Source organism: Megalops cyprinoides, chromosome 12 (assembly GCF_013368585.1).
Source record: "Megalops cyprinoides isolate fMegCyp1 chromosome 12, fMegCyp1.pri, whole genome shotgun sequence".
NCBI classification, from domain to species: Eukaryota; Metazoa; Chordata; class Actinopteri; order Elopiformes; family Megalopidae; genus Megalops; species Megalops cyprinoides.
This window is the reverse complement of record NC_050594.1, coordinates 2,462,310-2,476,079: the sequence shown is the minus strand read 5'-3', so window position 1 is coordinate 2,476,079 and position 13,770 is coordinate 2,462,310. Positions and strand designations below refer to the sequence as shown.

The 13,770-nt window shown below is 44.7% G+C and overlaps 1 protein-coding gene across 1 annotated transcript in view; it reads right to left on the bottom strand.

Annotated features, from left to right (window-relative positions):
- ush2a (Usher syndrome 2A (autosomal recessive, mild)) overlaps positions 1-13,770 on the bottom strand; it is a 205,404-nt gene that overhangs the window by 64,221 nt on the left and 127,413 nt on the right. Inside the window, exons 45-49 of the mRNA XM_036542709.1 lie at positions 12,528-12,730; positions 12,041-12,153; positions 9,714-9,912; positions 6,889-7,057; positions 6,553-6,774 (exon numbers count right to left, since the gene is read on the bottom strand). Coding sequence (XP_036398602.1) covers positions 6,553-6,774; positions 6,889-7,057; positions 9,714-9,912; positions 12,041-12,153; positions 12,528-12,730 — 906 coding nt within the window. The remainder of the gene's footprint in view (positions 1-6,552; positions 6,775-6,888; positions 7,058-9,713; positions 9,913-12,040; positions 12,154-12,527; positions 12,731-13,770) is intronic.

Below are 13,770 nucleotides of genomic sequence, written 5' to 3'. Positions count from 1 at the left end.
ATAGTTGATTGCAATATTATTAAATTCTCACCCAGCAGGATGTCTAACAGTGGAAATGTTTAAGCAATTGTTTAAAAAGGTTTGGCTTTTAACAGCATCACATGATCCCAGCAGAATTGTTTTTTTACATACATATTCATTGATTTATTTGAACATTCCCAACTATAGCCTGACTGTGAAGAGACATTTGACATGGAGCAGAATCTGCAGTTTAAAAGCACACAATGATGTGCCCCTTCCTGCTCTGTCAGGCAAGTAATTGCACTAAAACTAGTCTTCAGAAAGGTTTATTTCCAAAAACGGAAGAAGGCAAAGAGAGACTAAGCCTTTCAAATGGCTGCTATGAACAGTGGGTTTTCATTGCTACATCCATTTTGTTTTATAAAAGATGAGGAGTTGGTGACCAGTATGACTACTCCCTGCAAAGGGTTTATCATTTGTTTAACAGGAAGTGACTCCTGTTTTATTTCCTTGGGTAAACCATCACTACTTTAATTACTATCAACCTTGTTCCAGTATGATAAATTGCTAATTGCTTAATACCCTAATCAGTGTTAATTCTTAGCACAGATAAACTGTGACAGCGCCATTAATTCAAATAGTAATTTCACTTAATGGCCAAAATGGCATGGCAGATTTTTATGCAACGTTTTCTAGAGACTGCATCCATCACCGCAGTATTCTGACATAAAGATGTCTGACGCGCACTAACTCACTTAGGGACAGCAGATGTTGCAGAGCCTGGTTCGGTGGCAATTCCCATGGTGCATCACTTCAGCTTGAATGACTTGCAAATAAACAGCTCGACAATTTTTGAAAATAGCTTCGCCACCCTTTTCGTCTCATGAAAATTTTTCACAGCACTTTGATCTTTGACACTGGGACCTGGAGTTCAACCCTAACCCAATCCCCCCATACCCCCCCCCCCCCCCCCCCTCCGACCCTCATTGAAATATTTGGAAGTGAATCTCAGTTCTAATCAGACCATTTTAGATTACAGAGCATTCCTTTCAAACCATGCAAACAATCACACAGGAGACAGTGGAGGTGAATGAGAGCTCTGGAGATCTATGAAAACCTCTGCAACTTCAATGAAAACATAGCAGCTTTCAGCAGGAATAAACTCCCATAATAGCACAAGCATTTTTTTTTTTCCCCAGCAGTGTGAAATTATTTTGCTAATCTTCAGATTTATGATGGATTTGCATACATTCATTAGAGTGCAGAGGAACCAAATGAACATAAGGTGCTTACGCTCTGTGAATTAAGGTTCATTCACTTAATGATAAGTCAATATTTATCATGCAATGAACAACTGATAAAAAATGTGTGCGCTGGATTACAAAAGCCTTTGGATACAAAACTGGAAGTCAGAACAAACGCAGAACTTTTAAATACCTGAATACATTAATAAAATCATTCTGGACAGAGCCAGGCGTATTTTCAAAGTCACGATGGACGCCCGCACGCACGGTCTTTGTTACTATGTATTTGTACATAGCCCACGTTCACATCAATTTACCAGCGAAAAGTTGTTACAACCGTTCCGCAGGGTATTTTTATTTATTTATTCTCTTACTTGAGCGCTTCTGTTTACCTGGGGGAACGCTGCGATGAAATCACATTGAATTGACTTTCTCACACCAAATCAGATTCCGCACGGTCCCTGTCCGGGAGTCTCGGGCGATATGTATTTTATAAAGTGGATGAGTTAACAGATGTCAGCCCAGGAGAAAGTGCTGGGTAGCAGTTATATTTTCACTACTCTGCTGGGAATATGGGAGAAAGGCGAGCGCAGACAGATGCCCGCATCTTTATGCGTTTTCTGATGGAAAGACAGAATCATTACCACACGCAAGCTGACACACAAACTTTTCACAGAGCAGGACAGTGAACTCCGTAAATGCCATACACAGTGAAACATACATAATGTGGAGATTCTTAAACTTGGGAGTCTTCAATTCTGATTGGGAGATACAGTCATCAAAGGTTAGGACGATGTTGACGGTACTCCGTCTTTTCCACCTTTATGATGTGAATGGGACTCGGGATGGAAATTGATCTCACTGGAAAAGTAACGGTATCGGTCGCACTACATGTATAATAATGTCGCTAAGAATCTCACATTTCAACCTCTTGTATAAAGTATCTATTAATTTTTGCATACACATCTCATCCATCTGCACTGTTGACCACTTCAGTCACTACCTGAATTCTTTTTTGAGACAAAGGGGAAGATTAAAGATTATTAACTGTTCTACGTTGGTGTGCACATCTGTGCGCACTGTGATCTCAGCACCACTCTTAACAGACTCTTAGGAAAAATGATATGCATTGTGGTGATCAACCTGAGGACAGTAAGGACAGGCAGATTTGACTTGGCAGTTGTGGACTGCAGAGGTCTGGATCATTCAGAAATGTTGAAATGTTACTGCCTGTGGGATAGGAGATTTTTAGCAGGTATGCAATCTAAACAGCCTTCACTCACCATAGGCATTTGAAATTATTGACACAAAAACTGAATAGGCACTGTTCATGTGGCTGCGCCTACTTCGCTGGCCTTTTCACCCTCTAGTTACAGGATGCCATTACTGCAGCAGCTACTAACTTATTCTGTGTACTAACTCTTGGCCATTCATTAATTTTGGATTAGAAAATATTAAAATGCATGGCTTCAATTTAAGCAGGTTTTGTACTTTGTGGTTTGCATGCCACTGAATTGCTACTGCATGATTCCGTTGTTAAATTTGTCAATCACTCAAGGATATTACCAATAATTTAGGTAACGTAACAGGAAACTCATCACCAAAAAGCCATTAAAGGGAAATGTCTTGATGTGGTCTGTCTGCGCTCAATCTTAAACGCATCCCAGACTTTAAATGTTGGAATGAACTCCAATCTGCCATTTGTGTCCCATCATTTGCGAGGCTGTTTTGGCAGCCCAGTGCGGGAACATATGAAACATGATTAAATGCTGGGCTGTAACAAATACCCAAGCTCATCTCCAACAGCAAAATGTTTAACTATCGGCATCATTTCTGTAGGCAAATGGTCACAGTGTCCTTGAAAACATATTTGATTATTACACTTTTTTAACATCATCACAGCCATTTTCATCACCTACAATCATGATCACACTCGCAAAGATAACACCCCTTGTCCAAAAGCTTTTAACACTCGAATGGTGCAAATATTCAGATTTAACCTTGCACATTTCTCTTAGGCAACGTGGCTTTGTGCCTTTTGAAATAACACTGTACATAGGCAATAACTCTGCTGGATGGGAGCCTACCATGAAACCACCCCATATTACAAACAAACACTTCTACTGACAACTGCAAAGGTGACACTCAAACTCTACAATACAGTGCTATGAAGCACAATTTGTTAGACGGCTCTTGTATGACACCAATATTTCTGTCAAAGGGAATACACATTCTGCTTCAATTCTATTTGTAGCTTTGCTCCACTGCTGATATATTAAGTGCATCACAAATCGGACAACAAAGGAAAATACTGAATCAAAGATTCCTGCTTTTGTGTGATTATCACGCTGTGTTAAAAGCAAAGATAATTTAAAACAAAATAAGACTAATGACACCAGTGCTGCTTACATAAGCAGTAGCTAACAATATTTTCCATCTGATTTTGTTTTACATCCATTTTAATTCTGGTTCAAATTCAATATAATCCGGCAAACGGACGCTTTGTTCCAAACACAGCTGATGGCTTGTCTCCCGCAATCCCGTCACCCTCGCGGAGGTGTGGTTTGACTCCTGACACCACAGAGTGCGAGGTGAGATTGATCACACTTTGGGGAGTCAATAATCACATTCCAAACTCATCAGCCGGGCCACTGCCGGACACCCTTGGAATAAGTTTACCGTTTCTTTGGGCTACGCGGCTTTGAGAACGACCCCCTTCAATGATACAATAAAACACACCGGCACAGCATTTTAAAGACTTAAACTGCAAAGTGTGAACGCTGATAATACTTGAAATGCAGGGAACATGCACTTCAATGTTTTAAATGCAGCATGGAAGGCTTTTCTTACTATAGTGAAATATTTTTTAGGAAACAATGAGAAAACAATGTTCTTGCTAAATGAAATTCACTCTTGTTTCTTCATCCAAACTAATAGTGAGGGAAGCTTAATGTCAGATCATGATTCTGTGTAAAGTCAAGCAAAGATTTATGGATCTCAGGTGTTCAATATGAGGATCTGTTAACAGCAAGCTCTCTTCTCACTGAAGGTAGCCAGAAAACTGGCTAGGGAGATTATACTCCTATCTAGCATTACTCACTGTAGAGTTAAATAGAATCATGGCACCGTTAATTTGTTAATGCCGCTTTAGGATTCTTTTTTATGTACGCAGTGCTAGTGTATGACAAAGGTGACTACGATTATGTGACTGATGATTATAAAGAAGGATTAATGGTGAATAATGCTATTTTTGGATAGTCACTAGCAAGCTAGCGGATGCTGGCCAGTTAACCAATGTGTCTAACCTATGTTACCCCAGGGATGGTTTTATTACATTGCAAATATGTAGCATCTGTATCACACTGGATATTACTTGGCGGGAGAGCAGACTTCCAAAATATGCACAGATAAAGAAACTATGACGCACATACATTTTAGTTACCATAAAAAGATTATTAATTCCAAACCAATAATCAACTCAAGAGTTTGCTTTAAGCTCTTTGTCAATCATAAAACCATACTGCAAAGAATGTAATTACGCAAACACACTCAAAGTATAATGGACTAGTTTGCTGCGAGACACTTATCATTTAGACACAAGGGACATTATTTTATTTATGTCTGCGCTTGCTGGTTAATGGTGATTCAGGTGAATTTGCTTTTATTGATGGTTAAAGCAAACTCCCCAGAGCTGTTGTAGTCCACAGAAGTTGACGTCCACTGTTTTCCACAGTTTTAAACTGCAGCTCAGCACCCAGGACAACAGAGGCAGAATCACTGCTTCTAGAGATAGCAGTTTTAACATGTCACATAGATTTAGATACAGATGTGATAATCTCATTTTCACTGTTTCATTAAAAAATTCATCAGCTTACAGTCTGGGAATCCCAGGGAAAAAACCAGTACGGGCAAACTGTCTAAAGACCCTGATTTCGACATTAATATTGATTCTTTAAAAATAGTTCAGCTAATTGTATTCAGTCTCCTCTAATACAGTGTCAAAATGGGCTTTCAGAAAAAAAACAGCACAAAGAGAAGGAGAGGACATTTCCCGCCGCACTCTGCATCGGCTGACATCAAACGTGAATATTTGCCGTGCGGTTTCGGTCCCCCTGCGCGCAATGATAAGGCAATAAACCCTTGAGAGGCCTAAAATGGCTTACCAAGGTTAAGTAGCCCACTCCACAATAAAAAGGACCGGTGTGCGTGAGAGGCAGAGCGGAGCACTCTGCTGGAGGCTTCGTCCCACAGCCTGGCGGCGCGGGCACCAGGCAAATGGCCTTTAGTTGCACTAACGGCCCAATCCATCATACCATATGCTCTCTCCAGGACGCACTCCCTAATGAAGGATGGGCTTTTCATCTGGCTTATTTCAGTAAGATGAACCGAGCAAAAGAATTCCCCTGCTGAAAGAGCGGCTAGGAACAGCCAGTACAGGCCAGTGCGTGTGCAGCCGCAGTGTGGCAGGCAACATAACATAACAGAAAAGCATTCAATGAACCAACAAAATACACCATGACACTGGAAAAAAAATGGTGGAATCAGCCACAGAGCTTTGTGGAAATCAATCACCCCCCGGAAAAAAAAAATACGGATGTTCAGAAAGCATGGATTCAATAAAGACGCGGACTCAGAATTAACGGAGATGACGTTCGTAGGAGTAGGATATGACAGCCACACAAACAAAGCCGAGAGCTGTATGTAAACAGTATGATTATGTAAATACATGCAGGTCAGGGAGATAATTGCACTGCCTTCAGGTATGCTGTTATGGGTGACTATAAATATCTGAATACTAATTTGAACTTGTCTGTGCTCTTAATGATTAGATAGCAATGACCTGGTGGTGACCTCGTGAAAGCTCTTATTTTTATTCCACCCCGTGTGCCTGCTGGGCGTTTGGCAGAGCCCTTGTTGGCGTTCTCCAGTTCCATCATCCGCGGTGATGAAGACGGCCGACACCAGGAGCCGTGTCTGTCTGGCCCCCATCTGTGCACCGGTGCCAGCTTTAGCACGCTGCCACAGGGGGCCCCGAGTGACCTTTAACCTCTCTGTGCGGTCACTGTAAAGTCACAGGGAAGTGACTCTCAACTGCCCAACAGAGGAGCACTTTCGTCGCTAGCATGGGAGCCGGCACGGACCTGCCATATGCCCGAGCAGCATGCCCCACGTGATAACGCATCTATCCATTTCACATGACCAGTGATTTAAAAGCTCAACAGAGCTCAGCTGACCGTGTCTGGATTGTTGCTGTAACAAAGGAAGTGCCAGACCTCGATTAGTGGCTCTGAGCCCCTATGAAGTTAGCACAGCCTTGGAACAGGTGTGCAGTGCACATGTGTCTCACCTGATATGGGTGTGTACGCTGTCCCTCTCTCTTCATCTCCACAGCAGATCATATCTCCGCCCAACACCTGTCCCCCGCAGCACTGGGAATGGAAGCCATCATGGAGCTTGCCCCTGCAGCAGATCTGCCCCCCAGAGAGGGAGAAGGGGTTCCCCCCACAGCAGGAGTCTCCCAGCCCCACCGACACGCGGATCTGGTCAGGGTTCGGACAGCACACCTCGCCTGGGTACGACACAGAAGAAGCGACGGAGAGAACATCAGTTCATACACATCAGACTGCAGTGGGCGGGGCCTGAGCCCAAAAGCATTCTGGGAGCTGTAGTCCTCGGCTCTCACCTGGCAGTACAGGAATGTAATACCCTCCACAGCACTGGTGATCCGGAAGGGGAGACAGAAGCTGTCCCCCGCAACAAACCTCATGGGAGGTATTGAGGGCCGGCACATAACGGTCCTGGCAACACCGATGGAAGGACTTTCTGCTGAAGACCACCCCATCACAGCAAACCTGGGACACGGTCAGACACAGTCATAGAGTCGCAGACCTGACACACACTTACACTTCATTACAACCTGAAGCCACAGGGCGCTCTTACGCCGTTCTCACACAGACTTTCCCAGCTTGGGCTCTATTAAAAACAATATTATGCACATCCAAATGTGACATATTTTGGATTATCTCCATTGTTGAGGTGGTTTTTAGTGAAGAAAAGGTCCAACAAACAAATCATATTACAAAATATTCAGAACTATCAATGATGTTCTGAGAGCTTGTGTATATGCGCACTTTATTCATGTATATAGCAAAAGCTCCATTAGTTTTATGCTTGCTTTGACAATGTCTTAGATCTGATTTTAAACACAAAACATTCTGATATACACTCTCCTGGTCTGCACATATGTGCTGTTCCTCCATGGGGAAAATATAATAATTTAGAATCATTCAGAAATGAGGCACTTTTTTCTACATTATACTCCCAATCACTGCATGTGCACTGAAATGACAAAGCAGCTGACCCCCTCTTCGGTAGGTACTGGAATTCTGAATGAGATTCTGGAGGAACTACCCGATCAAGGAAGTAACTGTTACACAGTATATGACATGATAAACTGGAGATTTTGACAGAGGGTGTTTTGAATTGTAACTACAAAACTAGAAAATCACATTCATATTTTGTGGGGTTGCCTATGTTCAGGGTTGTATGCCGGTTATTATTATTATTATTATTATTATTATTATTATTATTATTATTGTTGAGATGTATTATTATTAATTCAGTAGTGAAATTATTAATTTATTCATGATGAATTTCCAGTCATTATTCCGTGCTATACTCTACACTTGTAATTAAGTACTGCGGACAGTAATCCTGCTTCCCTCCAGGTTAATTGGAAAGAGACTGCAGCATCCTTACAGAAGTGGCAGTGACCCAGCCCGAGGCAGGCCGGTGCGACTCCTCCCTGCTTGAGGTTTAAGTCAAGCTTCAGGCGGCCACCGATCCCTCCTTGTAGCAAAGCAGCTGCTAAATTTAGCAGAGCTCGACTGTCTCTTTTGGCAGAAAACCAGGGCAGAATGGATTTTCCACAGAGCTGCAATGATACTCATGTGGCGTCTGAAAAATGTGTCGCCCCTGGCAAATGACATTGTCCTTACCTTTGGCTTTGTGAGAAGATCAGAAGACTTTTCAAGGAAGATCAACATGAGAAGAGTAAAAATTTACATGGAAATTTGAATATTTGCCAAGAAACAAAGCAAAATGGGTTCACTCCTAGTAAACCATATGAGACTACAGGCTGTGAAACGCAAGAATGCAGCCGTGGTTTAAAAACACATGAAAATAAAAATAATGGTGATGCCAACCTAGACAATAAAGCATAATGAAACAGACCAACTGGGCATTGAAAGAATTGATGTTTTATGTGATCACTGCCATTTGCCCCTGTACAGCATTAAGTACAGGCACAAAAAGGGAGAGAGAGAAAGAGACGCAGAGCATTGGATTACGGAGTAATTAGCCCAAGGTAAAAATTCATGAGCATTACCCACGAGTGCAGGTGTTTTTTTTTTTCCACCTTGGAAACGGTCTCCATTTTTATGGTGTTGTAATACAAGGGAAGCGTGTGTCCTTCTGTAAGTTGTATTCTTTGTCTTCCCTCCCTCATGCATTGCTGTCTGAGCTGAATGCCAGGGACGAGCGGTCTGTGCTCACTTGCCAAGTTGGCTTGCATTCAATGACATTAGGATTGCTGCAATTGCAGAGGACAAGTTAATCTGTTTACTGAAAACAATTGCGAGGACTATGTTTCATGCATAAATAACAGATACTCAAATTTGCATGCCTCTGTCATACTCTAGTGGAGGGGTGCACTTTTTTCTCCCCGCATCCATCCTTAACATGCACTGCAGCAGAGCCATATGCTGGCCTGACAGATGCTGGGAAGCTCAGAGAGAGCTGCTTCCCCAACACAAACAGCACAGCTGGACCTGTGTCTTTCAGAGAGGATCCGCAGGCTTTTCTGTAATGATGGGAGACTGATCCTAACAGAGAAAGACAGGACTGAAATGCACCTTTGTTGGAGATAAGTCACAGCGAGGCTGATGTGTGCTACACAGACGCTTTGAAACGCCAGCAGCCGGCAAATGTAGCAGATGTACCCACTGAGGTATCTGCGACATGAGAGGTCTCTTAGGTGAGGAGGAAAGAAAAAAAGCACAACCCAGACTTTGATCACAGGATGCAGAATGGACAGCGATTAGGTGGTGTTTCTCAGGTAGGATGGTTTGATTTGCAGACCATGGAATGCTACGCCTAGAGATTGTGATGTCATAAACACCACGGAGCCCGTGTGCATGTGGCACTATAAATTAGCCTCAGGGGATCATGAGAGACTCACATATGCAGTGACATTCTCCTTGTGATATGCTCTATTGCAAAAACAGAGGTTACGCATGGGGGATTAACCTTGAGCCTAAATGTACTTGGGGGGACACCCTACAAGGTACCATCAGGTGTAGAGCAGATGTGTGGAGATCTGAGCTGCTGGGCTTTGAGATGCTGTCATGCAGACACTTCATAAAGCCCACAGGACCGCTGGTGATACCGTCCTACACACTGTAAAACCCTGTCACTGAGGGAATGTGTCCTGTGAAGTGGAGGCAGAACCTGGTGCTCTGGCTGGTAGCAGGAGCTCCCACACACGCTCTCCTGGACGGGGCACTCCAAGTAGGAGCAGCGGGCCTCTGTGCCGGCCCCCTGCCCCGCCCGCGCTCGCTCGCAGGACTGCAGGCTCCGGCGCCGCAGGTCGTAACCCAGCATGATGCCGTTGGGCTGGCCCGGCGACGCCCACTCCACCCTCACTGACCTGGGGGGAGAGAAACAAGAAGACAGAAGAGGCACTTTAACCAGGTCACCCATCTGAGCGGCCCCACGTCATAATACAGCTTCAACAGATCCACACCCTGGGTTCCTAGCAATGAATGGTGGTGTGTTGGCTGTCTGTGACCAAGTTTTTGCAAGATCATATTTTCCTCTCACCCAGCCTTCTATGACTCATTCGATCAATCAATCAATGAATGTGTATTTGTGATTGGGCACTTTTTCCATCATGCGCCACCAATGTCTATTTGGGGCTCTATTCTAAACCAGCAAGCTCAACACTGCACCGGGTGGACTAAATGAATTCTCCAGTGGCAGGCCAGCTACAGTCTGTGTGGCTTTTACTTAACTGCTCTGGCATTAAACATAAACCTGAGATCACTCTCAGCCTCTCTGCTAGGAGGTCAACAGGATTTCACAGCGAGCAGCCAGGAGAAAGCCAGCAGGTTCAGACGGCTTTGTTCTAGCTCACTTCCAGCAGCAGCATCATCAGAAAAGTATAATCTTGTGAAAATTTCACAGCTTTTTTTCTTTTCCATTTTATAACCATTTAAAATGATTATATTTATATTCAGTATTTGCCCCCTTTGCTTTTACTAATTCCCTCTGTGTTTGCAAATCTCTTGTCAGATATCTAAGACATCCAAATGACATAATTATCATTTCTCTGCTACCCCTTCCTCCTCTCTGCCCCCCTCCCTGATGAGAGGGCTAATTGATTGCAGGGGCTGCCGATGACTCCGGGCTGACAGATCTTTGTGGCTGATTATGAATTCATGAAAAGTGACAAGGTTTCCTTTTAAATACGGGCAGTGAATCATTTGGAGATTAGCGCGTGCCTTTACAACAAAAAAAAATCACTCGCGATTACTCGTGAAAAGCGCATTCCTATAACAAATGCATTAGTATTACTTCACAAAAGGTGCCACCGCTGTCCGTGGCTAATCCCTCACCGAGAAAAATAGCCGAAATTCATATTCCGCGCAGGAACGGGTAAGCCATCAGCTGCTGCACTTGTCATATTTCAATCAAAGCTTAAGCCACGCAGCGATTCCTCCGCTCACATCACGGAGCTGCAGAATTAATGAATTAGCTATTGATTAAATTCCACTCTAGCAAATCTACCGTGGTAAATAAATGAAGTGTTTGGGGTGCATGTAGGCCACAGGCAGCCATGGCAGGGCAATCGATCAGCAGTTAGTATTCTATTGGGATATAAGTACAGCAGCATGATAATATGACATGGGGGGGGCACAATCCTCCTCAGGCCATGTGGTTTATGTCAAACTACACACACATGGATGCCCCCTCACCTCTCCACTGTTTCACAACACACTCACAAGCACACTAATGCACACTCACGTACACACTCACAAACACACACATGCACACTCACCTACACACTCACAAACACACACATGCACACTCACACACTCATGCACACTCACGTACACACTCACAAACACACTCATGCACACTCACACACTCACATGCACACTCACGTACACACTCACACGCACACTCATGCACACTTACGCACACTCACATGCACTCATGCACACTCACATACACCCACTCACACGCACACTCACACACACACATGCACACTCGCACACACTCAGACGCACATTCATGCACACTCACACACACAATCATGCACACTCACGCACACACACTCACGCACACACTCACACGCACACACTCACACGCACACACTCACACGCACACACTCACACGCACACACACACTCATGCACACTCACACACACACACACACACACAAACACGCATACTCATGCACACTCATGCACACTCACACATGCATGTTTTCTTTATTACCACGTCTCACATCACCTGCCTCTGTAATCGCAGAGAGGGGAAAGCATACAGTAACCATGGCAGGGCCTCTTTCTGCTCCTCTGAGGTTTTTTTTTAATAAATAAAAAAGACAAAGATAGTAGTTTTTATGTACATTTAAATTTTTATGGTGTCCTCATTGGGGTTAGTTTTTTCCAGTAAGACATAATGTAGTCCAGTCCAGTCCATCTTCCAGTATGACATTCTATAATTTCATTATTAGTGATACAAGCATTCCTGATAAACTCAGTGACTCACCTTGAGCTGAACCCCTGGATGTGGGGTGCAGCGATGTCAGCAGGCAGGTCCTCCACAGTGGTCACCTGAGTGCTGTTACTCTTCACACAGGCATACACTGTGCACACCTCCACCTGGCCCAGACAGGATCATGATCAGAGCGAGGAAGAGGAGGAGGAAGAGAAAGATGAAGACCTTTTCTCCTCTCCTGTTTGCCCCATTCAGATGGGTTTGATCGAGTTTTTGTACTGTTAATTCCACTGTTTTAGGCTGCATACACTGTGTATACTGTTACTTCTGTTCTACTGGTTTCTCACAGTCACTTTCATCCAAACTGCATTATTCTGTCTGTTCTGTATCATACTGCTTGATCCAAATTCTGAATAACTATAGTTTAGTATTACCACTGCAAGTAAACATGCTTTGTGACTTGCAAAGTGTCTGAGAAAGTGCCATCCAGAAGATACACAAAAATACATTTGATTGATAGATTGTTTGAGGGACAGACCTGGATGTCATAGACAGTGAAGGGCAGAAGCCCCCCCAGCTCGTATGATCCAGGCACGTTTGTGCCTGTCACTTGGCGCTGGCCATCCAGGTAGACGGCGTACTCTGTGACCGCTCCGTTAGAGACGAGGGGTGCCGCCCACAGCACCCTCACCGCGGTGCTGTTCAGGGTCAGCACTTCAGGAGGGAACACCCCTTCTGGCTCTGAGGGGAAGAAAGAAGAGGAGGGTACAGAAAGTCAAACCCTCACTGCTGGTGTCATGAATAAATACATAAACAGTACAGACACCACCAGACTCAGAGCATCTCTCCTTAAATGGGGTCAAGACTCCCTGTCCCCTTTACCAGCGTCTCCGTTTCTTATTGTAAGTGAAGGGGACACTCTGGCCCAGTGGGGGACAGATTCCTTATCCTTAATGTGGGCTCGTGCCATCTGCCCCTCAATGAATGCAGGCCGGCTGGTGTCAGACGCGCTTCCCGTGTCTTCTGTCTCCCCACAATGCAGTGCATTAGGCAAAGAGCACAGCTCCAGAGACCAGCTGACCCAGGGGGGGCACATGGATGAAGGCAGCTGGGTATTCAAGGAAAGACCCCCCCGCCCCCGCCCTTCCCCTGACTCCAGAGACTCTGGGCTCTCAGGGCATTCCTTTCCAGGGATGCTTTTAATATTTCCCCCACTGCTGTCATAAATAATACAATGCCAAAAAGAAAAAAAAAAAAACACTGATCTCCAATAACGCCTGGGAAGAAACAGACAAATATATAATTTACACTTCAATACAGTAGCTTTAAGTACAGCACATTATGTCTTTTCAAAGGATTCTGTAACTATATGTTTGCGGTTTTGATATTATGAATGTTATATTACACAGTATGTCTCCTGGAGGAGGAGCAGGCTGGGACAGTGCAGTGAAGGCAGGATGTGAGCACCGCGCCCCCGCCTCCCGGAGCGGCGGTCCCCTCGGACGGGTTGTGGGCGAATGGAGAGGCTCCTGACAGAGTGGAGGGGGATTTGAGTGGAGCGCGGGGGCAGGGGGTTAACTGGCCTAGTCTGGGGGATTCTCCTGCCTGCTGATACGCTGGGCTCCCCAGCACTTCCTCTGCTCTCCTCACTGCTGGCCCCGGGCCACCTGCTGTACCCAGATCAGCCGAGCTGCTCTCCACACTGCTGGCCCCCGGCCACCCGCTATACCCAGATCAGCCGAGCTGCTCTCCTCACTGCTGGCCCCGGGCCACCCGCTGTA